At 49.4% G+C, this 27,392-nt stretch overlaps 1 protein-coding gene across 2 annotated transcripts in view; it reads right to left on the bottom strand.

The window, feature by feature from the left end:
* Positions 1–27,392, bottom strand: part of NPHP4 (nephrocystin 4) — a 277,215-nt gene that overhangs the window by 9,697 nt on the left and 240,126 nt on the right. For both annotated transcript variants that reach the window (XM_061567973.1, XM_061567974.1), the window contains 5 exons: positions 23,924–24,080; positions 17,274–17,353; positions 16,691–16,776; positions 14,022–14,196; positions 5,317–5,496 (listed from right to left, as the gene is read on the bottom strand). In XM_061567973.1, coding sequence (XP_061423957.1) covers positions 5,317–5,496; positions 14,022–14,196; positions 16,691–16,776; positions 17,274–17,353; positions 23,924–24,080 — 678 coding nt within the window. The remainder of the gene's footprint in view (positions 1–5,316; positions 5,497–14,021; positions 14,197–16,690; positions 16,777–17,273; positions 17,354–23,923; positions 24,081–27,392) is intronic.

Below are 27,392 nucleotides of genomic sequence, written 5' to 3'. Positions count from 1 at the left end.
AAACCCGGAGGAACCGGTGAAAAATCCTCCTCAACCACGGGGAGAGAGAGAGACCACCCGCAAACTCCCAAATATACAGCAGCAGGCGTCAGGAGTCGGGATCGAACTCGCGACCTCCTGTATACCAGGCGAGGTAGTTAACATCTCCTATCCACCGTGGCGCCCTGTGTCACGATGTAGCCGCCGCTGAGCAGCGTTGGCCGGGTCGCCGAAAGCTGGGGGACTCTTCACCTGCCTGCCTGCTCACCACTCTCTTTTTCAAATTGGTTTTTCTTTTCAAAGTTGATTGCATTTTGTTTAGCGAGCGAATACTGTCCTGCGGAACGTTATGTAACCTGGAATTATTATTATTATTAAAGGGGCCTGAGTGATTAACCTACAAAAGGTGCCGTCGATGGTAGTTTTCTCTGTTAATGGACTTAATTGGCGAATCGTCTTCGCCCAAATTGACTGTTAACCTGTCCTATTGAGTGATTAAATAGCAGCGTAAACGTTGTGACCCACTCCAACTGGACATCTGCAAAAAATACCTCAATAGCTAATGGGATTCCTCCAGTATAAACATTATACTGATGTAAATGTTCTCCCCCCGCAAAGAATACGTGCTTAGAAAACTTAGTAGGGGATTTGTGTAAAATCGTATTATCATTTAAAACGCTTCTGATTGACTGCTCATGAGCATCATTAAATACTAATATAATCCGTGCAATTTGAAAACGAAAAAAGTTTCCTCAACTGAATGGAAATACAATTGCACATCGTTAAGTCAATGTTATCAATTTAATTGAACCAAATCAACTGATGTTATTGACTGAAAAACGGTGCCCTTGACTTGTTTGTGGCTTAAAACTTTCGTGACTGCAGGATTCATCTTCTTGGTTCTTTCGGTAAAGTCACGTGACTTTACCGAAAGAACCAAGAAGTTGTTTGTGGCTCTGTTTGTTTACAATAATCAATGATTCATAATTAAACAAAGATCAAAGACTTTCACGTCCCCCCCCCCACCACCGCTTCGTGGCTTTTGGGGTAGAAGTTGTGGCGTAAGCACACTCCAAGCGCAGGTTGCGGTATGCTCACGTGCTTTCATTCAGGTCAGAATCAGAATATTCTTAGGTTTTTTCGGTAAAGTCACGTAGGTAAAAAATTAAAATTAATAAAATGAAAATAAACATAAAATAAAAATCACGACGTTTCGGAGGCAACACAAGCTTCCGTCTTCAGGTGGAACCGTCACAGCATGATAGCTGTACTTGATACAGCACGATAGCTGTACTTGATACAGCACGATATCTGTACTTGATACAGCAATCGTGCTGTGACGGTTCCAGCTGAAGACGGAAGCTTGTGTTGCCTCCGAAACGTCGTGATTTTTATTTAATTTTTATTTTACTTTTATTAATTTAAAATTTTTACCTACGTGACTTTACCGAAAAAAACCTAAGAATATGAATCCTTGCAGTCACGAAAGCTTCAAATCTAGAACAGAATCAGAATATTTAATTTATACTGGAGGAATCCGATGAGCTATTAATCTCTTGTCCAATAGGGGCACGTGCTACGAAGGTTACAACAACAACAATTACACAAACATGACAGTAGTGCAACGTACAAGAAGGCTAAAAAAATCACCCAAACACATGAAAATAAAACTAAACATCCCCATCCTACCAGGCAAAGCTCACGGAGTGTGCTTATATCAGACGATGCCCCCCACCCGCCACCACCAACGTAATGTAAGGGCGTGTCGCTTATATATCGGAGCCATGTTTATCCAAGGCGTGCTTATATCCAACGAATTACACCGCCACTGTCTTGTGTGGGCCCGACAGGACCCCAATCACTGAACGTAATGCCAGCAGATGGCGACACGACACCTGCCTTGTGTGGTCTGGGCGATTCGGTGGTAACAGCCACGGAAGGGGGTGGGGGCTTGTGTTCTCACGCCCCATGTGCCTCGCTCTTATTGACGTGCTTACGATAAAGCCGGACGTAAAACATTGCATCAGAAAGAACGCCCATTACTTCCAGCCCATCTCCATCCATTTCAATAAAAAAAAACACAAACGAAATGTCTTTTTTTTTCATCTCGTTGCAAAATTATCAGAAAGAAACAGCGGCATAATTGGCACTAATCATCATCAACCGCACAATCCTGCAAAAGTGGAAACAGCGGAAGCAGAAACAATAATAATTGGTCGTAACCGGGCAACCGCGAATTGAAAGCATCCCACATTTTGTTGCGTCTGCTTCACGGCTCGTACGTCGTCTGCGGTGATAGTGTCACCCCGTTGAAGACGCGCAAACGGGGCAGGGATAACGTCTGTTGGTGGGCAGTGAGTTGGTGGCTCGTGAGCTGGTCGGAGAAATTCCATTTTCCCATGGCTGCGGCTACTCTCTGCATGAGACAGCTGCTGCTGCTGACCTCTATCTAAATGGTAGGCATTGTTATAAACCCCTGCGATGATTGGCTGACGTGACACCCCCCCCCCCCCCGATCAAAATCTGAATTCTCAACAGTGCCACCCAGCCACATTCGATGGGACTCCACAACGGTTGAAACGAAAGGCTACGGGCAACCATGCATATTTCAGCTGAAAATAAGTTGCGTTTGAAAACGATTACCCTGCAATTGAAAATATACAATAGGATCATTTTCTGGGCAACTCCTTTTCTTTAAAATCTGAGAGAGAGATAAGGGGATCCACTGCTGCTAATGTTCGCTTTTAATATATTTGTCAGCTACTTAGCAGCGCTGCAAATGACAGTGATGGCGAGGTCTACGCCCGTGCTTGTGCACCGCGATTGAGTCCTCTTTGTTTCTGACATCCGCGTACCGCGATGATATAAATACGCAGACAAACACATTCCTGCGGAGGGAGCTGGTAGGAACGTTGGGTTGCTCGGTCAATGGCCAGGGTCAACGGCGGCGTGGTGTATTCCGCAAATATGCCCGAGTGTAAGGGCGGGCACAAGCCGGCGTGAGTAGGTTAAACGTTGAGTTTTATAAGAGCACCACGGGGTGACCAGCCCCTCCCTACCCAGCCCCACCCCTCCCACCCCCCACCCAGCCCCACCCTCCCCACCCAGCCCCTCCCCACCCTCCCCACCCAGCCCCTCCCCACCCTCCCCTCCCCACCCAGCCCCTCCCTGCAACGGACACAATAATCCCCTGTGGGCTGGTGTAACCTGGAGGTTCCTACCAGTATAAATCTCCTTTACGTAGCCGTTTCTCATAATGAGGGCTCGTGATGCCCATGTGTGAGCACTGAGCCGAATACTTTATATCCTCAAAGAGTAAAAAGATGATATGCCTCCTGCACATATCTACCGCTCCAGATAAGAACAAATAAAAAGTATTTCTAACACAACCCAGCAGAGGTCGTGCGACCTTCTGGGAAGTGTAAAATTTCAGCAGCATTGTTTCAAGATAAGGAAATTCTCTGGACCGGCTTCGATTACACAGTGTCTCATCAGCAGAGCCAGACTCGCTAGATTCATTGCTGTTAAACTTCCGATTTGACAGGCAAGAATTCTCTCTTTACGACATGGACTGTAACGGATCAGACACACACAGCGATTCAGATGTTCATATTTGCGGTTACGATTCGATTCAAAGGCAATTTATTTTCGCTCTCCTCGTTGCCACATCATTTGTTCTCTTTTCATGCTTTTTGCTTTCCCATTCGTAGACTTGTCCTTGCTCCATTAGTCCAAATCAGAGGTCGCAATCGAGTACCCGATACCCGTACTCTACCCGATACCCGACTACCAGTACCCGGCCGGGTACGGGTACGGGTGCCCGTTTGCGACCCTGGTGCGGCCGGGTACGGGTAGGCCGTGAGTCACTGGTGAGTAACCGTTTGTCACTCATTTCCCAACGTCTTGTCTCTTCTCACAATTCAAGTTCCTAGAATCAACCCACCCGCGCCTGCAACATGGCGTCATCCCAGAGGTCGCAATCGGGTACCCGATACCCGGCTACCCGTACCCGGCCGGGTATCGGGTAGGGTACGGCCGGGTACGGGTACCCGTTTGCGACCCTGGTGCGGCCGGGTACGGGTACGGGTAAAGAATCAAAACCCGTTTGCGACCTCTGGTCCAAATCAAGAAAATTCTGCATATATAATTTGCACATCATGTGCATGAATTGTGAATCGTTCAATGCACGGTTCTTTGCATGGAAGTAAACACAATTGTTATTTTTAGTTTCAATCAATGAATCGATGCACGGTGATATTGCCACTCCCTTACACTATTATACCTTACGACCCATCTACTTTCTGCACTCGAAACAAACACTGCCAAAACATTTTACCACAGCGCTCAGGTGCCCTTTCGGGTTGCAGCGCATGTTGCTGTTGTAAATTGTTGTTTGGCGCGACGTCCCGACGTTTTGCTACACGAAATAAGCAGACAAATAGGAACTGAAGAAGCTCCCAGCACGCGGAGAGAAACGTCGGACATCGTGCCGAACGACCACGCGGTACGACCCACCAATACGACCAGCGACAACCCACGCAGCGGTATTTTGCAACAGTGACGCCAAAATGAAAACCATTTCCTGTCGGCGGCACAGTGGTGGCGAATGCATTAATGTAACAAGATGGTAATTATTTAAATCCTGTAATCAGTCATTTGCTGGGACATAAGGAAGCTCAATTCCCAGGAGGGTTGGTGGGAAGCAGGGCTTAGGGAGGCAGCTTGAATGAGTAGATGCCCTCTCCAACCCCAGTGTGATGGTGGTGGTGCTGGTGCTGGTGCCGGTGCTGGTGGTGGTGGGGGTGCAGCAGCAACGGCAGCACAAATACTTGACCCAGTGATAAATTGTTGCAGCAGCAGCAACACGATTTGAATGAACTGCAGCAGCAATAGCAGTTGCAGGTAAGGCGACAGAAGCAGCGACAGCAACGTTTCCAGCAGCAGAGATAACGGGAGTAATATTGGCACAGTGGCGGATCCAATGGGGGAGGGTGGGGGTGGGGAAAGCAGGGGTAAGGGTGATGGCCCCCCGGCTCCTCGTGATATCGTGAAAATGTATATTTAATTGCTATTTATCAAATAAAATATATTGACTGTTTGTATTTGAAACTAATGTTGGGCCCTATTGAAAAAGCTTTCAATTTCAGGCTTGACTACCCCCTCGGGGAAGCAACACTTGCGGCAACCGTCACGGCAAACAACAGCAGCTGAACGAAAATAGCAGTGACAACAGCATCAAAAGAAGCTTCAGACACATCGCTTCCGGCGGCTGTCCGCAACGATGGCAGCAAATGGGAGGGTGGCAAGTGCCGTGTCATGCTAGCACCGGGGCCGCACCCTGGAGATGACGGGCGGCGAGCAGGAGACGCACACGAGCCAGCAGTTGAGCATGGCGAGCGACTCCGTGTCGACGGCGCTCAGCAGGTGGCTCCGGGTACCGGCGGAGAGCGGGCGCACGCGGAGAGAGACCTCGTGCACCGAGTCGGGCTGCAGCGTGAACTCGTCCCGCGGAGATACCTAGAGGGGGCGTGGGGGGGGCGCGGAGAGGGGGAAGGCAGTGGCCGGACGGTCGAAGTCAGACTCAACGATTTAAACTGAACTAAACTTCTTGGTTCTTTCGGTAAAGTCACGTAGAAGGGAAATAATAAAAATAAAACATGATTAAATAATTCTCACGACGTTTCGGCCACAACGCAAGCAGCCGTCCTCAGGTGAAGACGCTGTCTTTCCGACAGACCTGTTCTTCACCTGAGGACGGCTGCTTGCGCTGTGGCCGAAACGTCGTGAGAATTATTTTATTATGTTTATTTTTATTATTTTATTATTTCCCTTCTACGTGACTTTACCGAAAGAACCAAGAAGATGAATCCCTGCAGTCACGAAAGCTTTAAATCGAAACTGAACTAAACTTCTTATTTTTCATCGGGTAAGGCCCCACTGAGCTATACAGCTGTTTATTTTTCAGAAACGGCCTGGCCACAAATGACAGCTCAACGAAGTGGCTTGTGATCACATGCAAATTTATAGCGGCAGCCAAGTACTCTGAACGCGTGACGTTGATTCTAAATGTGGAGGGGAAAACCGGAGGACCCGGAGAAAAATGTACACGACCACGGGGGGAACATGCAAACTCCAAATATAAAGGCGTCAGGGTTGGGATCGCACCCACGACCTCCTGTATATCAGGTGAGGTAATTAACATCTCGCCATAGGGAGAGAGAGAGAGAGAGACGCAAACTCCAAATATACAGCAGGCATCGTCAGGGTTGGGATCAAACCCACGACCTCCTTTATATCAGGCGAGGTAGTTAACATCGCATAGCCACAGTGATGATGATGAGAGAGAGAGAGACACGCAAACTCCAAATATACAGCAGGCATCGTCAGGCTCGGGACCGAACCCACGACCTCCTGCACACCAGGCGAGTTAGTTAACATCTCCTAGCCACCGTGATGATGATGAGAGAGAGACACGCAAACTCCAAATATACAGCAGGCATCATCAGGCTCGGGATCGAACCCACGATCTCCTGTATACCAGGCGAGGTAGTTAACATCTCATAGCCACAGTGATGATGAGAGAGAGAGACACGCAAACTCCAAATATACAGCAGGCATCGTCAGGCTCGGGATCGAACCCACGACCTCCTGTATATCAGGCGAGGTAGTTAACATCGCACCTTATTTATCTGGGCAGTGCTGGCTATTCACGTGACGTGTAATCCAGCACTGTGGAGGTAACGAGGGTTGGTGGTTCACCAGATGTGATTCGCGGACAGCCAAAATCGCGGATAGCAAGTTCGTAAATAACGAGGGGATCCTGTAATGACAGAGGGATGTAAATGATCACAATTATTAATTAATGTCAAAACAGCGGTGTGTCGATGTTGACATTTTCGCTTCCCCCCCCACGCGTTATGTGACTTACATTGAGCATAAGAATATAAGAATAGGTTTTACCCTTTCTGGCAATAAAACAGGAGGTGTTAAGATGTAAAAACACCAAACAGAAACCTTTTGTATTGAGGCCAGCCAAGTGATGTCACGGGCTCAATCTGATTGGCTCCCCCGAGTCACGTGACAGGGAGTGTTTGTCTGTTAACGTGACGCTTGTGACTTGCTGCGATGGGCCACATGAAGAGGGGTTGAAGCGGCGCCGCAGTTTCTGGCTCGTCTCGTGTGTCTATTAATTTACGCGTTACGAGGGAGGCCAAGTTGTCGCAATGTCGCCTGTTATATACTCGTTTTCCCTTTAAGGCCACAGCGTTAAGTCGAGTGTGTTGAATTTCGATTTAAAGCTTTCGTGACTGCAGGGATTCATCTTCTTGGCTCTTTCGGTAAAGTCACGTAGAAGGGAAATAAAAAAATACAAATAAAACATAATAAAATAATTCTCACGACGTTTTGGCCACAACGCAAGCAGCCATCCTTCACCTGAGAACGGCTGCTCGCGTTCTGGCTGAAACGTCGTGAGAATTATTTTATTATGTTTTATTTTTGTTATTTTATTATTTTCCTTCTACGTGACTTTACCGAAAGAACCAAGAAGACCGAGTGTGTTGAGTTTTGTCGTTAATTGTGCTGCTGCTGCTGCCACCAGCGGAGCCATCAATGCGGCAGCAGCCGCAGCAATCACCAAAAAGGTCGTCGGTGCGCTGGGTAGGTTCCTGAGAAATCCTGAATCAAGGCTGTACGGCAATGGACACGTGATGGGAGAAACCCGTTAATGCCTGCGGTGTTACCTGTTGCTTCTGTTTAAACTCGGCGGCAGCTGCTTTTTAATGTGAATTTAAAGCCACGTCTGAAACTATTGTAATGACAACATTTGTTGCATCTCAGCCGCTGAGCTTCAGTAACTTTCCCGTAGATCTATTATTATTATGATGCAAATGCAATCTATTTTCCTAGAAACCCACTGAAGCGATTGCCATATGCCTCGATAGTTGCCTATTCAATCACTGCCAGTCACTTTTACAGAGATCTCTCAGCAGGCCACGATTCGCTTCCACTGAAGTATATTTGCGGGGGGGGGGGAACGGCGGGGGGGGGGGCGCAGAACCGGTTTCAGATATCGCTCACCACCGGCGTTAGCCACGACTGGGGATCGAACTCTGTTCCGACAACTGCGGTGCCGTCCCTTCACACCCTGGCCGGGACTTGATTTTAGGAAAGCAGTCAATACAGGTGATGGCCGTGACATGCTGCGGGTATTATAAGCCTTGCTTGGTGTATAGGTCATCCTCATTAGGGCTCATCGGGCCATGCCTTACCGCCCGCTACACTGCGCCCGAGGCCGTATTATAGCAGACAACAACCCGTTCCACCAGACTGCGCAAATTTAGAAAGGCTGGCGGCGGCCGTGCTAGCTGGTTATGGTGAGAGACAGAGAGATAGCGCGCGGCTAAGTGGTTTATTTTATATTTAAAGATGTAATAGTGACGAGCATAAGGGCAGCACGTGTTAAACAAAGCTAAATCATCTTGTGTGTTGTGTTCCGATGTGTACGTACGGGGGGCGTGGGGTTATCGAATGCGGAGGGATAAACACGTGATAATTTCTGCAACAAATGCACGGACGATACGATCGTCAACAATATACCCCAACAAGAAAAAAAGCCCCAAACAAGCTTACTCAAAACAAACCCGCTCAGCTTACGTTGGCACACGAACACAAGTGAACCATCATTACCGCTCCGAAACCCATCCTCATAAGGGAGCTGCGTGGCCCTTTACGATCTTTCCAACTCGGTAAAAGCAAGTTGAAAGTTTCTAACATCGCTTGCGCGCTTTTCGAAGGGAAAAAAAAGTCCACTTACGAACAAAACACTCGGGGGCGATCTCCGCTTGGAAGCCGGTCACGGAGAGAAACGGCTCACACCGTCCCCCCCTGCTGCCCCCCCACCCACACTTCTCCACCCACGCACCATCGTAGCCTAAACCTGCCGTGTAATGCTCGCCACAAGCCCACTTGCTAGAGGACTGCTGCGGGCTACTCGCGATACGAGCGGGGGGGGGGGGTCAATTTAAGCCGTGCAATGTGGCTGCGACGATACAGCCTCGGTTCCCCCTCTCACCCCCCCCCCCGCGCTCAGAAAGGCCACGTCAAACCGAGGCCAATTGATTTAATGTGAATTGCGTGGGAAACTATCAATCGTTCAACTGAACCACCCTCCCCCCGCCACGCCACCGGCTCCCAGCGCGGATAGCGCAATCTGAGCGCCGGCCACGCGCTTTGGGGCGAATGTCCGTGGGCGACTCGCTCCACATTCATTTGTTTCTTCTGCAAATCGAGGGTCAATAACGCTATTTCTGGGGCCCCTTTTGAGGGCTTTGCTTTTTTGTTGGCGTGCGCGGGGGCCTGTTTTGTGAGTTCAAAGTCGGCTCGATTTCTGGCCGATTGCGGAAAGATAATTTTTGTTCGTTTACCTGGGAAAGCCTCAATGAGTCTCGAGGGTCTCGTTCAGGAGGTTTCCTGCGTTGCAATGTTGGGCTGATTTCCTTAACAAGTGTTTGGGTAAATAGGCTCAAACCGGAGTACTCAGAAGAGAAAATCTTCACTCAACGACGTGCGGTAATACTCAACAAGGCGAGGTTCAAGACTCAAGTGCCCTCTCGTCATCTTCGCAGCTCAAGGCTACAACACCTGGTACTCCGAATCAGTCTCCAATCTAAGTACAAACCAGGTTAAAGCCAGCTTAGCTTCCAAGATACGAAAGCAGAATGCATGTGTTCAGGGCGATGTTTGTAAAACTGTAAACTATTTTTTTTATTTTACCAGGTAAGGCCCACTGAGCTGTATAGCTCTTTTTGAGAAACGACCCGACCACAAATGATAGCTCAACAAAGTGGCTTTTCACGTGGAAATGTATAGCAGTCAAACACTCTAAACGGGAGTTGATTCTAAATGTGGAGGGAAAAACCGGAGGACTCGAAGAAAAATCAACGCGACCAGGGAAGAACATGCAAGCTCCAAATATACAACAGGCGTCAGGGTTGGGATGGAACCTACAACCTCCTGTATCCCAAGAGAGGGAGTTAACATCTCGCCACTGCGGTGCCCTGCTTGTATTGGGGTTTGGGTCTCCACGACCTAATTTCAGCCTTAAACTGACCATGTGATGGCACTTCATCAGCAGTGGCTTTGAACTAAGGCAGCCACTGATATCAGCCGTGCCAGGAACCCATCCCGAGTTGCAAGGCTAGTAACGCAGCATGCCAGACACTGCCCTATCGCTCCAGCCCAGGTGAGCTTATATTGCGTACTTAGTTTAATTACAATTGCTATTATTATTAATTCATCACCGGCCAGGATTCGGGTTAATAATCAGAAGTTTGCGAGCTCAAATTCTGGTGCGGTGACGGAGGCTCTGGGGGGGGGGGGGGGGGTCAATAAAGTTTCACGCAATTCTGTGGCCGAGTCAGATGGAATCGCCCCCCCCCCCTCCCCGGCAATAGGGGAGCGAAATTTCTACCACTGGCTCTGGGCCGTAAAAGGGAGACAGAGAGAGACTTTGTCCGTCATCGTCAACCGAGGCACCGTGCGCCGCTTCTCTCTCGCAAAGTCGTCTCTCGAAACACGAGGAAGCGCGGGCGGGCGTGGTTGTCCCAGCTGCCTCGCCTCAACTTCCCTCTTTTTAGCGGGCCGCACGTCGGGCACGTGATTGAACCCCCCCCCCGCCGACCCCGGCGCGTGTCACGTCTGCGCAAAATGCCACGCTGCCATTTCCCAATCGCTTAATGAGCACCCGCGTCAGGCGCTCATTGCGGACGCGGGTCTTGACCCCGCCGGGGGTCGGCCTCCGCTGGCTTGCGGCGTGCCGAGGCGGGGGAAGGGCGGCGAAAACCAATTAACGGGCGTCTTGATTGCTTCCCCCTCCCAAGAAGTTGGGGCACAATGCCGCGGCTTCGTCGCGAGCCGCTCGCCGTGGCCGCAAAAAAATATAACGACGACGGTGATAATGATGAGTGTGGTGGTGGGGGTGGGGGCTCTGCGGGGAGCGGTGAGAGAGGGGGGGGGGGGAGAAACAAAACCATTGGGCCCGCACACGCGGGAAATCGGGGCAAACCGATCTGCATTTGTGATTTAAATTGAACTATATTAAATAAAATGCACAGTCACTTTGTTAACCCCGCTGCAGTGTCAGTCACAATACGTACTTCACGACGTTGGTCTATGCGGGTTTGTGAAGCCGGGGGGAGTAGAGCCGTGCAAGCGCAGGAGTAGAGTACAACAATTTAAAACTCTTGCACCACCGACCATCGAGTGCCCTCCACGTAGCTTTGCTTGTGTGGAGGCAGTCACTCATCCAAGCACCATCCGGGCTCAACCGCGCGTATGACATTCATAACAGCGTAGAAAAATTTGAATACAAATACTGCACCACTCACCGTGTACGTGAGCCAAGTGTCTCTACGCTCAAACAAGTGCAGGGCAAATTTCGATGTAAAGCTTTCGTGACTGCAGGGATTCATATTCTTGGTTCTTTCGGTAAAGTCACGTAGAAGGGAAATAATAAAATAATAAAAATAAAACAATACAATTCTGACGACGTTTCGATTGCAATCCGTGACTTTACCGAAAGAACCAAGAATAAGTGCAGGGCAGGCGTTCATTTCCACGAAGCCAGCGGCAGAACTGATACATTAGAGGGCAATGGTCCGTTCCCTTCCAAGGACAAACCACTGGCTGTGGACTCTCTGCAAAGTGGTACTTAATTTGTTGACATCCAGTGGGATGAGTTCGCCTACAACCCAGCTAAGAGCGATTTCGAACTGCGGCACACAAAACGCATCTTCGTCGCGACGCTCGGCATCGCGAGCTATTATGTGCGCATAACAACTTAAAAACAAATAATAATCCCTTGAAGCGCTTACGAAATTGGATGGCAGGTCCGATCAAAATAACTTTCGTAATAAACTAGTATTGTCTGGCAGCGCTGACTGCAACAGTCAATTATTATAAATAATGGATACCCAAAAAGCCTTCATTGTGAAGAATATAATTTGCCGGTTTGTTGTTGGCATGAAATTTGTGCCCTGTAAATTACTCCCTAACACAATATTACACTCGCATCTCTTGCAAAACAAGACTTGCTGTCTTGGTAGTTTTTTTGTTGTTGCATGATTATCGACAAGAACGCTACCTTACTTGCCTGCCTACTCGTTTTCTTTCGATTTGTTACACAGATGATCCCGTTTGTCCACTTGCCCGGCTACATTACAAGGGTTTGTTGTTGGCATGCAACCATGCATCGATTCGTCAAACGTTCACGGTCACGTGCATCAAATTGCGAGCCTGATAATTTGTCGATCACATTCGTGAAACATTTCCGTGAATAAAAAAGAAATGTATAAATGAGTGCGATTATGAGGCTGTAAGAACGAGAAACAAAAAATACACGGTAAGAAGAGGACGAAAAAGAGGAACTCATTATATAATTATTCAATTAATTCACGACCCTGTATTGCGATAATGAAATCATTCCCTGCGGGGTAGGAGGGGGTGGTTGGTTATAAGCCTCCTACCTGCGGTACGCTGCGGAACGTACAGTATCTGCTCAGAAATGTATGATCTACAACAACCAGCTGGGCATAAAGCACTTGGGGAACAATTCGTGACGATGAAAAATTAATGTTAAGTCCAGATTTAAATACGGTCGCACGTGTCCGCTGCCTTCAAATCCAACGGTAAACCCCCGCTCGCAAACGCTCGCAGACGCAATCGGCTTTCAAGAAGAGCTGACCGTGGTGGCAGCATCACCGTCGAGATCCCGGGCTCTAAATCGGGGTCTCAGCCACCCCCGTAGGGTTTTTTTTTCTCCAGGGCGCTACCGGTTTCATCCCACACGCACAAATGCGCACGGATTGAATGATTGGCCGAAAACGTTTTGATAAGTAGAGGGACTGCGTTTAGAGTATTCGTGGCTGCTATCATTTTCCACGTGATAAGCCACTTCGTTGGGCTATCAATTATGGGCAGGTCGCTTCTGAAAAAGAAGCTATATGGCTCAGTGGGCCTTACCTGACAAAATTAAAAGTTTAGTTTTAGTTTATTCCATTTGATTTGGTCACAGGCAACGGGCTCTCATTCGGCCTTAAGTCATCCACATGACTGTTGGAGCATGCGGGAGGCCCGTCTAACTATAGTTACTATAGCTATTTTAATTTTACCAGGTAAGGCCCAATGAGCTGTATGGCTCTTTTTCAGAAGTGACCTGGCCACAAATGACAGCTCAACGAAGTGGCTTATCACGTGGAAATGTATAGCAGCCAAATACTCTAAACGCACGTTTCTAAACGTGGAGGGAAAAACCGGAGGACCCGAAGAAAAATCCACGCGACCACGGGGAGAGAGAGAGAGAACACGCAAACTCCAAATATGCAGCAGGTGTCAGGGTGGGGATTGAACCCACGATCTCCTGTAGACCAGGCGATGTAGTTAACATCTCCTAGCCACCGTGATGATGACGATGATAAGAGACACGCAAACTCCAAATATACAGCAGGCGTCAGGGTCAGGATTGAACCCATGCCCTCCTGTATAACAGGCGAGGTAATTAACATCTCACCACGGAGAGAGAGAGACACGCAAACTCCAAATATACAGCAAGCGTCAGGGTGGGGATTGAACCCACGATCTCCTGTAGACCAGGCGAGGTAGTTAACATCTCCTAGCCACCGTGATGATGACGACGATAAGAGACACGCAAACTCCAAATATACAGCAGGCGTCAGGGTGGGGATTGAACCCACGATCTCCTGTAGACCAGGCGAGGTAGTTAACATCTCCTAGCCACCATGATGATGACGATGATAAGAGACACGCAAACTCCAAATATACAGCAGGCGTCAGGGTCAGGATTGAACCCATGACCTCCTGTATAACAGGCAAGGTAATTAACATCTCACCACGGGGAGAGAGAGAGAGAGACACGCAAACTCCAAATATACAGCAGGCGTCAGGGTGGGGATGGAACCCATGAACCTCCTGCAGACCAGGCGAGGTAGTCAACGTCTCGCCAGCGGCCCACCGCACGCTCGTACCTCAACGACGGCGTCGGGCTGGGCCACGTGGCACTGGACCCGGCGCAGGGCGCGAGTCCCCCGCAGAGGCAAAGACGCGCGCGCCGACTGCCCGAGCTGGCAGGAGACGTCGACACGCTGCACCCAGTGCACCATCATGCGCCACAGTTGTACGGGTACCGCGTGGTACGGGTCCCTGTGCGCGGGGCGGGTGGCGGAGGGAGAATGTATGTCTGTATGTACGTTGAACTTCTTTTGCGCCGTACGTTCTAGCCAACCGTGGTAATCGGAGGTGCGGGGAATGGTCGGTGTGGTGGGTGTGGTGGGTGGGTGCAGGAGGTGGTGGTGGTGAATAAGGAATGGTCGAGGTGGGTGGTTGTTGCGGTGGGTGGGTGTGTGAGTTGGTGGGTGTGGTGGGTGGGTGTGGTGTGGTGTGGTGGGTGGATGGTTGTGGTGTGGTGGGTGGGTGTGTGGGTTGGTGGGTGTGGTGGGGTGGGTGTGGTGGGTGGTTGGGTGGGTGCAGGAGGTGTGTGATGGTGATTGTGAGAGACAAACATCGCTATACAGGCAGACCATTGTAAAATGCTGGCAGGCCAGAAGATAAGCAGGCAAGCAGAGACACACGGACAAAGTGGAAGAAATAATGAGATGTATAAAGACAGGCAGTGATAGATGCGGTGGATAGAATCAGAGGGTAAACAAAAGGCGTAGATGCAGGGAGCGAAAGGCGCAGCGGAAGAGGGCCTAATAACACAAGTACGAATGACAGGAGGGAAGATGATGATCGACGACACAGTGGGAAGTGTGGGTTAAGAGGTGGGCAGTTTGTAAAATACTAAAGACGCAGAATTGGCGACACACACCCATTGTAGACAATCTCAACAACAGCACTTGACAAAAAGAACATTGGACAAGAAGATTACAGAACGCAAAACATCCCCAAAGTAATAATATACATATATGGGAGGGGGGGGGGGTGGAGATTCAAATAAAAAGTTTAAACAGATCGGGATAGCTGTTATTTTAAATGCCATGTTAAAATTACGAAGCGGCACAAAAGGATGCCACACCAGGGAACACTACGTGCAATAATCAAGCGAGCATGTCACTTTGGCTTGTGGGAATTTAATTTTCAAAGCTGGCAACGCCCAACGTAGATGGTGCATGCAGTCATTGGTTTTTCCTTTGGTTGCGGAACAAACGCTGCAGAGTGACATTCACTGCAGGACTGACGCTGCGCATTATGAAACATGTACCCTTCGCTGCAGAGCGTGGGCGTCGAAGGTTAACACCACCGTTGCCTTTGCATCTGTACAAGACGATCCATGGCTTGATGATGATGATGATGGAGTTCAATCAGCTGGACAATGCCCTAGATCTGCTGCTTGTGGTTTTGATGGTGGTGGTGGTGGTGGGGAGGGGTGGTAGTAGTGGAGTGGTTAGCGCGCTGCGCTATGAACCCAGCGAACCCATGTTCAATTCCCACTCGCGGCCAAGTGATGATTATAAGAACCGGTCCTGGACCTTCCCTAGGTCGACTCGGCCTCAGTTGAGTACCTGGTGTGATTTGTAAACATCGTCACGAGGGAGACAAAGGTGGTTGGGCGTGGTGCTGGACACCCACCCCTCGTGCGCCTTGCTGGCCTTTATAGGTGCTCGCTAACAGCATTTGTGCCGACAGTCTGTTAAAGGCTATACGGGGGATATTTGTCGTTAGTGCTTGTGATGCCGATCGAGGCGGTGACGATTTCGTAGTTCCATGATGCCGACTCAAAATGTACGATGTCCACGCTTATTTAATGAACACGGAGCGATGAGACGGCAAAGAGATACGTTCAGAATGATTTAGCGTTTCATAAATTACTATTTATATGACCATTGTATATGGGTTCCAGGAGTGACTGTTACCACACGCAGCCAGCAACACACAGCACGACTGAAGGTAGTTAATACCTTTCTTGAATTTAGATCTGGTCAGCCTTTAAAATATTTGTTCTCGCACCTGCTCTGATTGGCTGGATGGGGTCACGTGGACATAATGGCAGCCTGACAACTGGCTGAATAATCATTCATGCGCTTCAATAAATCGGCCTTGATCGTGGCAAATGACACACTGAGATTCGTAATTTCTTCTCATGTTTCATTATTTAAGAATTACTTGCTTACATGAAATGTCTTCAATAGTTTTTTTGTTAATAGGCTTGGCAGGCACTTTTCTTTGCCTTGATTCCCCACCGCACTTACTGAGCTGGGCGATCCAGACCAGAGGGGAGGGTTGGATGTCAGGCTTGCTCGCAAATACTTTATTACGCACGGACAGGCGCTCCCCCCCACCCCCCACATATATGTTTAATGGCTAAGTAGCGTGCAACTGTGTTGCAAAACTAAATCAATCGAAGCAGCTGAGACTGGAGTGGCCGACAACACACAGCCTGCCGTGCATACGAGCGGGCAACGACTCCAACCTTCGCACGAGCCCAATTCAAGAATCCCTCACTGTCGCACTGCCATTCGTTCGCCAACGGAGAATGCGCAAACATTTGAACGTTTCCATTCGGATCCCCGCCCGCACGCACGAGCGAAGAAGCACGGGACGAGGCTGGCAAGGGCACGTGTCAGCTGGCACGCCGCAGTGTTGCCCGATCTCCGCCCGCGGGGGGTTGCGCCGCGTGTCTGCCGCCGAGACTCACGTGTAGATCATGATGAAAAACGTGGTGACGTGCGGCGACGGGCTGCCCGAGACTTTCACGGATATGTCGCACGGCTCCGACGCGCCCTGGCGGGCAAGGGTGAGACACGGCAGGCTGAGTTAGTCCTTCCAACGGGGCACTAGCGACGTCGAACAAAGACGGTCCTCCGCATCGCGCGCGCTCTCAGAAGCGTTTCTGTGGCCGTCTAGAACGGTCATATAGATTGACAAACTCAATTCCTTAGAACTGCTTTTTGTGTTTAGCTCGTTCTCCTTGCACCGCACTTCAGATTAGCATGGTTGGCTACGTACGGTGTGGAAGAAATTCAACATACGTACAGCACGTGGCTCTGGATGAAAACTAACAACGACGACGACAACAACACGTAATAATAATGACACAACTTTAAATGGCACAAACTGTTATGGTCATCGTCATTGTCGTCGTCATCCTCTTTTTTTAAAACCCATTTTGCAATTCAGCTTTACCGTAAGATTTATCGTCGCCGTGCAAGATTCATCCCGACCACTCCCGCTTGGCCCTTGCTCCCGCCCGCCCACCCGCCCACCGACCCTCCACCTACCGAGTTCGACGTCTTACACAAGATGTTGGCATCGCTGCATCTCACGTGCAGCTGCTGCTCGGCTCGGCCTTCTGCTCTACCTGTGGATGGCGAACAGAACGAGGTTAAAACAACAACGACGAGGATCCCATCAACCGCCCCCCCCCCCGCCCTCCACAGCTCCTCCGCAATTGTTCTTAAAGACGACTGGGGGCAGCCGCAGTTAGCGAGCAGGTAGGCGACGAGCGTGGCTATGAATCAAACTCAGGTTCTTGTAACTGAATGCGCACACGAAACAGACAAAGATCCTCCGCCCCCCCCCCGTTATAGCTGCTATAAGCAGTTGTGGCAAGCGCTGTTAGCGAGCACCTATTGAGACCTGCGCAACGAATGCAGGAGCAGTGTGCGGGCCAGCACCACACCGAGCTACCTTTGTTTACTCAGCGCTGATGCTTTGACACCACGTGGTAGACATTCATTTGAAAGCTGAGTCGACCTCTTCGTCGTGAAATTAAGAATCGATATGAATCTATTTAATCTGCACAACATTTCACGCCACAGTGGCTGGTGCCCTGTGCAACAATCCCAGTGGCATCCGCTAGATCACAAAACTATGGAGCTACGATACGCAGATCCTGCATAAAGTCGTCCGATCAACCTGGTCTGGTTCCCCCTGCGGTAGACCCAACCTAAAATAAAAAATGTGCGCCCATGGCGGTGTCGTTAACTTCACGATCACTATCACCGGGGAGACGAAGGCGGGCAGGCACGTGGTGGTACTATATGCCACACACAACCACCATCTCGTTGTCTTGTGTTCCGAAGGAGCTTTCAATGGATCTACATCATTAGACATCCTTTGCCAGTACCAAAAAGGTGTCTCTGGTGTGGACCAATCGAGGACAATGCATATATTATCAGTGTGTTTTTTGTTTGCATTTTGACTGCAAGTCTTGTGGTTAATGCAGACATGAATCCTTGTAAAAAGGTTTCAGTTTTGTTGCCAGAAAAAAGGGTGAAAAACTCTATTATTATAGCTTTTAATGGGTTTTCACTCAACACACGTGTTAACGTGACTCCTACTTTGGATTTAGTCAACTGTGTTCCACCCGGGCACACACTGTCATGAGCAGCACGCGTTTGTTATTGCACAAGAACGCTTCATCCCAGCTGTGGCAGCGCGGCACTTGTCCTTCTGTGTGGCTGTCTGAAACGACGGGAGAGTTGACAGGGTCGTTTAAGGATGGGTGCACAGCACATGTGGGATTTCTGTGCCAGGGACTCAGATTTGGCATTCCTGGGTTGACACAAGTGATGCGCTGGCAAACCTCGTCCAGCCAGATGGTTTGATGGGCACAATGGTGACATAATGGAAAACAAAACAAGGATTCGTATTTTCACTGATTTACACTTCAACGATCTAGCTTACTTACTCCTCTTCGCTCCCTGTGGAGCATAAGGCCACAACAAGCCCACGCCATGCCAGACGGTCTTTAGCAGCTTTCTCTGCTTCGCCCCAAGACAGGCCCATGGTTTTTAGTTGGTCGACACTCGCCTACTCCTAAGATGTTAATTTGGTAGCGTATCATCTCGTGGACAACTTGGGCCATCTTGGACGTCGTTTGGTACATGGAACCTACGTTACAGGCTCCAACCTTGATGATGTGCTTTGGGTCCAGGAGGCCCCTTTTCACCTTTCCAACGTCCCTCCGAGGGCTTTGATTGGATAGGGTCATCCTGCCAGTTCCGTGGCTAGGTGCCTCCTGGTGGTCCGGTATTAAATGTGTACTTGTTGCGGTTTCCATAACAATTCAGTTTTATCCCCACACCCAACCCCCAACCTGGAGGACCAGAGATTGTACATTTTTTCTTTGACCAGTCCGGCATGGTTGGGCCTGCTGGGAACCTGAGTGTCCCGCCGGCATTTCTCTCCGGGTTATGGAGGTACACAAGCTTCTCTACCACGACAAGGACGACAACCCACGATAGAACGATCTAACAGCCCAATGTTATAATGGAACATTCCACACCGATTTCGTCAGGCTACTTCTGGACGACGGCCTCCCCACGCCACGTGGGTCGCGGGGCTTATTTGACCATACTTCACCACGCTGGTCAGTTCGGGTAGACCAAGGCAGAAGGCATAGATAATGGGAGCATGCAAATCCAGTACAACACTGGATTTTGATACATTGCACTCTGCTCAATTTAACACGTAGGCTTTGGCGACCAACCCCCCAAAAAACCTCTTATGGATTGGACTCTGCTGCCCACCTACAGCCCTGCGGCAGTAGCAGCCTATAACAACCTGGAATGCATGGGTGGGTCTCCCATCTCTGAGCACTATCCAGACTCAACCCTGCTTAGCTTCCGAGGTGGGAAAGTGCTGCCCCACCCCGATGTGTGTATATACTCCCGAGCCGTAACGAGATTTGCCACACAACACAAATTGCCGGATTGCGGGCGTGAGTCGTGTAGGCCAGCGGAGTCGGCAAAACTCTGAACCCGCCTTCCCCTTCTCGCTGGCCGTCCAGCATTTCGACTCTGGGTGTCCGCGGCGTTAGTCCACACGGCGCGTCGCGTGGTCGGCCGCTGACGCACGGCATGCGATAGGGAGCCGGCGGTGTCGCAAATCAATGCCAGTGGGCTGCACGCTAAACTTAGACTCCGCGATAGCAATCGAGCTTGTTACCCTAATTAACAAATCAGTCGTTAATTGCAGCCCCGCTTTTAATTGGCAAAAAGTGCCTATTTTTAGAGTGCCCGCAAAAAAAAAGTAATGCGTTTTCTAAAAATACGCGAACGCTGTATTTTTTTAACTCGAGCTCTTGCGCGGGACAGCCTGCAGCTTATAACAACAGCCTGCAGCTTACCAAACGGCACAGGGTGGCTACCGGTGGCGACGATCATGACTCGGCACCGGTGGGAGGCTATCATCAACGTTGCCCTGGCAAACAAGAGCCGTTAAGCGGCGCCGTCTGAAGGAGAAGCAGCTTTGCTGATTATACATCTAACTCAATTTCTACCAAAACACACTTATGCGTCGCTTTCAAAATCAGAACAATTATTTTATTTACACTGGAGGAATCCGATGAGCTAGACGTTGGCTCAACGCATTGGGGGAGATATGACAAGCAGCGCTTGTCATATCCGATGGTACGTAGCGCTAAATAATCATTCACGTCGTCATGGAGGTCAATGTTACGCATGGTATACCATCAGCCCCACGGCCAGAAGGTCGTCCAATTTTGATTGTTAAATTCATGTTGACAGACAGATATATACCTGGAGACGCATTGCCTGCTTCGCAAACTTCTTTTAGGTGTTTGATACGGCGCCCTTCATGCCGTGGCGTCTTGGAGGGCTTGCCCGCCACTAAAGTGACTTTGACACCTGGGGGCTTTCTCGACCAATAATATTCACAATAAAGGTTTTTGGGTTAGATTGCGTAAGCATGAATGTTTCGATTTAAAGCTTTCATGACTGCAGGGATTCATCTTCTTGGTTCTTTCGGTAAAGTCACGTAGAAGGGAAGTAATAAAATAATAAAAATAAAACATAATTATTTTACCGAAAGAACCAAGAAGAAGCATGAATGTGTCGGAACCCTCCACCACCCGACACAGCCAATTGGCATTTTGTTTACGTGACAAATCCCTTACTAATTGGCTGTGTCGGGTGGTGGAGGGTTACGACACATTTATACTTACATTCGCACTTGAGAGACCGACGCGCGACATTTAAAACCCCGCTTCAACGCGCATTTGTTTTCTCTTGTTTACGGTTCTCTGAAATGGCTTCTCTCTGTCTTCTTGGCTTTTCCTCACCTCAGCCTACAATATATTCCTTGTGATGTACGGCGCCTCGAGCACTGAGTAGAAAAGTGCTTTATAATGCAACTCATTATTATTATTATTGAACAAGTTCGAGATTTCACATTGACTGTCAGTCTTGACGGTCTTGGGCTGTGACGGTCTTGGGCCGATTTACTCCATGGGCCTTACCGCCCGAAATAATAAATGTCCGAGTCTTTTTCTGACTTACGAAATTAAGTGGACTCGGGATTGACTGTGTCGTTGGAAAGGGACGATGGCCGGTGGGCGAGGATGACAACGGAATGGCAGTCAAAGGCTGGAACGTGCCTAAGACGACTCGAGCGTGGGAGCGATATTGAAGGCTGCATGGTGAGACCCCGCGCGTTTCAAAACGAGGTGTTCGCGGCGACGAGGAGTCGGCCGAGGCTCCCCCGGGTAATGTTTTCAAGTAGAACTATTTATTATTTTGCCAGGTAATGTTTTCACATTGATATCCAAATAAACCCCGGAGCTTCAAGCGCAACCTGTAATAGGATTGTAGCGACTGAGCAATTAAAATGGGGTATTAAGTGAGGATGGACAACAGGAACATTAAAAGTGTGCTGTTTGGAAAAATGGAAGGAACCGGAAAGAGAGGAAGACCTAACAGAGAATGGCTTCACGATGACGACGACGACATCGTGAGAGATTGGTGCCAAAAAGATCTGGCCACTCCTTCAGCAAATTGGCACAAGACAGAGGAAAGTGGAAAACAAATGACGAAAAGTGTAGTGGACACCTATGGGCTGTCTGCCCATGAATCGTGATGATGATGAAAAAGCGAGCAATGCAAGTGTCAGATTGCACGTGTGAGAATTGTGTATTTTACAATGCAATGCAAACTATACGTACGTATGTTCAACTTCTCTTGCACCGTACGTAGCCAACCGTGCTAATCGGAGGTGCAAATGTGGACATTTTATGCGAACGTACCTTTAGGTTAATGGAACGAATGAGGCAGACTATACGAGACAGAATAAATCAGCCAGCCAAGTGAGGCAGGACAAACAGGACAGAATGCGCGAAACGAACTGCAGAAACTGTACGGTACAACCGCGCCGATTCATCGGGGTTAACAGATTCAACTACCTTATGTACGTATGTATGTTGAAGGTCTTTCGCACCGCGCTAATCAGAGGCGCGGGTGAAGGACAACGAACTAAACATAAAAAAGCAGCGAACGCGGTTACCCTCCAACCGCTCACGTTAACCCCTAGCCCTTTAACCCTTAACTCTCATTACGAAAGCAAGAAGTGTTTTTTTTGTATGGCTCATCATGCCTGCCAGGTTACAGCGCCCTGCTCTAGTTAAAAGTTGTTTTTGTAATGTGTGTGCTTTGTGAGATGCCTATTTTTGGCTCTTGTTTTACGAATGCGATTAATTCCCATTAGGTCATCATCATCACGACAACGATGAAGCATTGTCGCATTGAGGTGGTGTGGGTGTGTGTGGAGGGGGGGGGGGGCAACGCGTGGCTGTGCGCAGCGGAACAGAGTTAGGAAGCATGGTAGTGTGGCGCCTCAATCATGTCGGAGGGCGCTCTGGTGACTTTTTTTCACAATTAAGGTCATCGTCATTGATGCAAAATGAACCGAAAGTAATGGATCCGGGTCCGTTATTAAACCTGCCCCATGACAGCTGAAAAAAAAGGTTGTATATAAGAAAGAATTCTACGTACATAAACAATTAGCCTATCATACAATTTAATTGATAATTGTTATAGGCCTTTATGTATCCACCGCTGGATGAAGACTGCCCCATGCCATGTTGGTTGAGCGCATATTACCATGCTCGTCCGTACACGTTGGTGAATGGTGAGCTTTGGGCTGGTTCAGCTCGCAATCGTCACCTCACGTTAGCCGTGGGTAGCAATCGAACTCAGGCCACTGGGCTCAGGGCACAGGGTGTTAGCCATTGTTCCACTGCTCCTCCAAGGTGATACATATTATACACAAACATTAGAGGCATATCGCTGTTCTCAAGCTGAGGGTACATATGTAGAATCGCGTGCCGAAGGATCAATGTTCTTCTTCTCATTTATACACATGTGTAATGGATCCATGTGACCTCTCCAGCCACGAGAAGGCTGCTACATTCACAACTAGGAAGTAAAATGAATCAATTCTTCATCAAATGACGAACTTGAATTGCAAACATATTGAACTGCAAGCGTGTCAATTGTTTTCCCTCGAATACATTTGGAGAAATGTCCCTTTTGAATAGAAAGGCTGTGAGATTCGAGGGCCATCGTCAATCCGTGTTTAAATATTGTATATGTAAATGTATTGCATACTAGGCGATATGTTTTTTCTGTCATAAGGCAGTGTTTGCTGGTCATTTATTTTACGTGCTATTTCGCCGCTGCCTAACATTTATCGCAGTTCATATTTTCGCACTTCTGCAAAAAAAGCGGGAGGGTGTATTCGTTCAAATGAACAAACACTCACAGACAGATCATCCATGTAGCACGTCTGCCTATCAATTACTCTGTATGCAGTGGGCTGCTGCGAGTGGCCAGCTGGGACGGCACTGCAGGAATCGGTTGATCGATCCTTGAATCTACCCGTGCACAACATTTGGGTGATATCCCCCCTCGTAGGTGTGGTGGGTTTTCTCCAGACACTCTTCGATTCCTCCCGCACGCAAACCACACACTCAATAAATATAACTGGGGACGACATCAATCCTTGAGCCTCAGCGAGCCATTCCTACACAAACCAAGGGGCACGATAATATAATGATTGCTGTTGTTATTATCATTATGAGTTTGATGATGAGGAGGGAGAGTTGGGGGAGGAGGAGCAGGGGCACTGGCACCTGAGAAGCTGTGCCACGCGGGCAAGCGGATCGTCTTTTTGAGGATGGTGAGCTCCGGCTGGCAGAAGCGGAACATCTCGTTGACGAGGGGAGGTTGGGGCTCCACGTCCACCTGCAGGATGGCGATGGGAAGGTCGTCCGGTGTGCGGAAGAACACCTGCTCGCCGGGCGGTCATCACGAGCAACCACAACCAAACAAACGGAGACAAAGATCCCCCGGTGCACGCTTTATTATTCATAATAAGGATCACATTTCGATTTAAAGCTTTCGTGACTGCAGGGATTCATCTTCTTGGTTCTTTCGGTAAAGTCACGTAGAATTGAAATAATAAAATAATAAAAATAAAACATTATAAAATAATTCTCACGACGTTGTGGCCGAAACGTCGTGAGAATTATTTTATTATGTTTTATTTTTATTATTTTATTATTTCAATTCTACGTGACTTTACCGAAAGAACCAAGAAGAATAACGATCACGTCAACTTGTAATGTTCCGCGGCCGCCCGCACGGTGTTCGTTCGCTCTCGAAGAAAGGGAGCGACTCGGAGGTGCGAGGAGAGACCACGGACGAGCGGGGTAGCGGCAACAGCCAGGCAAGTGAGCCGCCGCTACTGAAAATTGCCCAAGCTTGGTGGTCCTCTACTTATTAAGGTGATATCGGGCAATTAATGAGAATTTACAAGTGCCAGCAAGCCAGAGCGCCCGGTGAAAACCAATACGTACGAGGGCGCAACACTCTATCCCATACAGATGGAACAGATGCTGTAAGCCTGCACGTTCCTGCACTGCCTTCTCCAGGCAAGCCAGGGTATGGTACCTTAACGCCCACGGGGAAGGGAGTTCAACAAGATTTGTGCGATCCACCAACCCTTGCCTCCAGTGTTGCATTACACGTGTTGCATGAACCACCACCGCCCGGCTTGAACAGACTGTCGGGGCAAGTTCCGTTAGCGTGCTCCTGTTAAGGCCGGCACGACACACGAGGAGTGGGGGTAGTCAGCACCACGTCCGGCTACCTCTGTGTCTCCAAAGCTGATGTGCACACACACCGCAGGATACTCATTTTAGGCTAAGCAGATCTAGAGGAGGCCCAAGTTCGTTTGAAATATTCGTCACCGATGTTTAGCACACAGTGTAGTGCACTGCAGCGCTAACCACGGCACTAACGCTCCCCACACCAAGCCAAACAAACACACACACGCAAGCTTATCTTCGCATGAAAAACCGGCTTAATCACTGAGCTGGCCTTAATAGGTGCTCGCTAACAGCACCCGCCACCAACGACGCATCTCTAATCTTGATTTGAAGCTTTCGTGGCTGCAGGAATCCATACTCTTTGGTTCTTTCGGCGAAGTCACGTAGTGTAGAAAATAACAGATCACGACGTGTCGATAGCAACACAAGCCATCGTCTTGTGGCAGTCCGCCTGCTGCATTGTTTCACCTGTGTTACTATCGAAACGTCGTGATCTATTATTTTTCTACCTACGTGACTTTACCGAAAGAACCAAAGAGTATTGATGCATCTCTCTGGAGCAGCACGAGGAGAGGATGGGACTAAAATAACCGTGCGTCCTGTTCACGTGCGTAAACCAAAGACTCACCTGGCAGACAACAACGAATGAAAACAAAGCGTGCAAACATAAAATAAATCACCAACACTAAGCCCGCCGGGCCAATATAACACATCCCCACCCAGACCGCTTAGCTCTGTTACCAGCTGCTTGAAAGGCAGCCCCTGCTTGTGAAAACGTACAGTCCGATCCCTCATTGTGACTCATCGCGAGCGAGCACAGCATCTGTCCGTCCGTCCGTCCGCCCGCCCCGTTAATCTGCCGTTTACATCCCAAATCCGTTATGCTGGAGACCACGACGATCCCCCACGCCCTCCCCCCCCCCCCCTTAGGCTGATAAACAAAACCAAAAAAAAAGCCCGAAGACAAAGTGTTATTTATAAGTTGATCGTGCCCGGCTGATTTTCTGGCAAATGCAGCGTGTGCCGCGCGGCTAAATTGTCCATTTATAAGCGAGCCCTCCATGCGAGACGCGCCGTTGATAGCGACTTATTTAAAAACCCGCGCAGCACGCTATTCACAAGTCGCCGCCAACGCCGCACACGCATCCGCCTGTGCGCGGGCGCGAGGCGGCAGCGTAGCGGTCAGCGCGCTGCGCTACAAACCCCAGCGGCGTAAATTCGATTCCCGCTCACGACCAACACCAGTAACCGTTATCTAAACCGCTGCTGGAGCTCCTTTAGGTCGACTCGGCCTCAAACGAGTGCTTGGTGCGATGTGAATACATTGCCACCAGGGAGACAAAGGCGGGCCGGGCGTTGCGGAGGCAACCCACCCCCATCGTGTGCCGTGCTGACCTTCATAGGTGCTACTCTTAGTACAGCACTTGCCCCACAAGTCTGTTAAGGCTATACGGGGGATCCTTGTTTTGTTTGTGAGGCGGTGTCGCAGCGGTTATGGCGAGCGCGCTGCACAACACGATCCTCGGCGAACCGGGTTCAACTCTTGAACACGACGCGCCCGCACGGATGGAGAATTGGTCGCGCGATGCTTCGTATTCCTCCGGGATCACATGTGCTATGGACAACAACAACAACAGCGTGGCCAAAGATGCGTGTGACGACGATAGCCATGCAGGCACCGCCGGTGCTCCTGCAAGATTAAATACATGCCACTGAGTGCCAGGCAGTGGCAGTGCACGGTTAGATTGCTTCACAAGCAGATTGAGAATCACAATGAGTTCCAAGCCTAATGTGTATGTATGTCGTGGGGACAGTTAGGTCTAGGCGAGATGTAAAAACAAAATATAATATGCCCCCTATTGCCTTAACAGACTGTAAGGCAAGTGCTGTTAACGAGCACCTATGAAGGTCAGCATGGCACACGATGTTTACACATTGCACCAGGTACTCATTTGAGGCTGAGTCGAGCAAGGAGAGGTCCAGGACCGGTTCAGATAGTCGCCACTGGTGTTGGTGGCTCGTGAGTGGGAATCGAACTCGAGTTGCCGGGTTTATAGCGCAGCACGCTAACCACCGCTCTCCTCTAGACTAGACGCACACACACACACATAGAGACGCACGCACAAAGAACCCCCTACACAGCCTTGCAGTTTGTTGGTTGGAAGTGCTGTTAGCGAACACCTGTTAAGGCCGTCTCGGCACACGAGCGAGTGATGCCGGTCAAAGCCACACGCGGCCTCTAAGCGGCGATGTTTACTTACCGCACTAGTTACTCCTTTAAGGTCAAGTGGAAGTCCTTTAAAGTTCAGACATCACTCACCACTGGTTTTAGGCCGGGAAATGAACTCGGGTCACTTGGGTTCGTAACGCAGCGCTCTGCCCACCTGCCCCCCTCCGCAGCGCCGCTCCCACCCCCAGCAGCGGTTTACCGACGGCAAAAAGAGGGTGATCAATATTTATTTCTTCCCATATCATGACAACGAAGATGAGA

Source organism: Lethenteron reissneri, chromosome 40 (assembly GCF_015708825.2).
Source record: "Lethenteron reissneri isolate LAM-NWPU_2019-01 chromosome 40, ASM1570882v1, whole genome shotgun sequence".
Taxonomy (NCBI): domain Eukaryota; kingdom Metazoa; phylum Chordata; class Hyperoartia; order Petromyzontiformes; family Petromyzontidae; genus Lethenteron; species Lethenteron reissneri.
The sequence above is the reverse complement of the archived record's forward strand: the minus strand, read 5'-3'. Positions and strand labels throughout refer to the sequence as shown.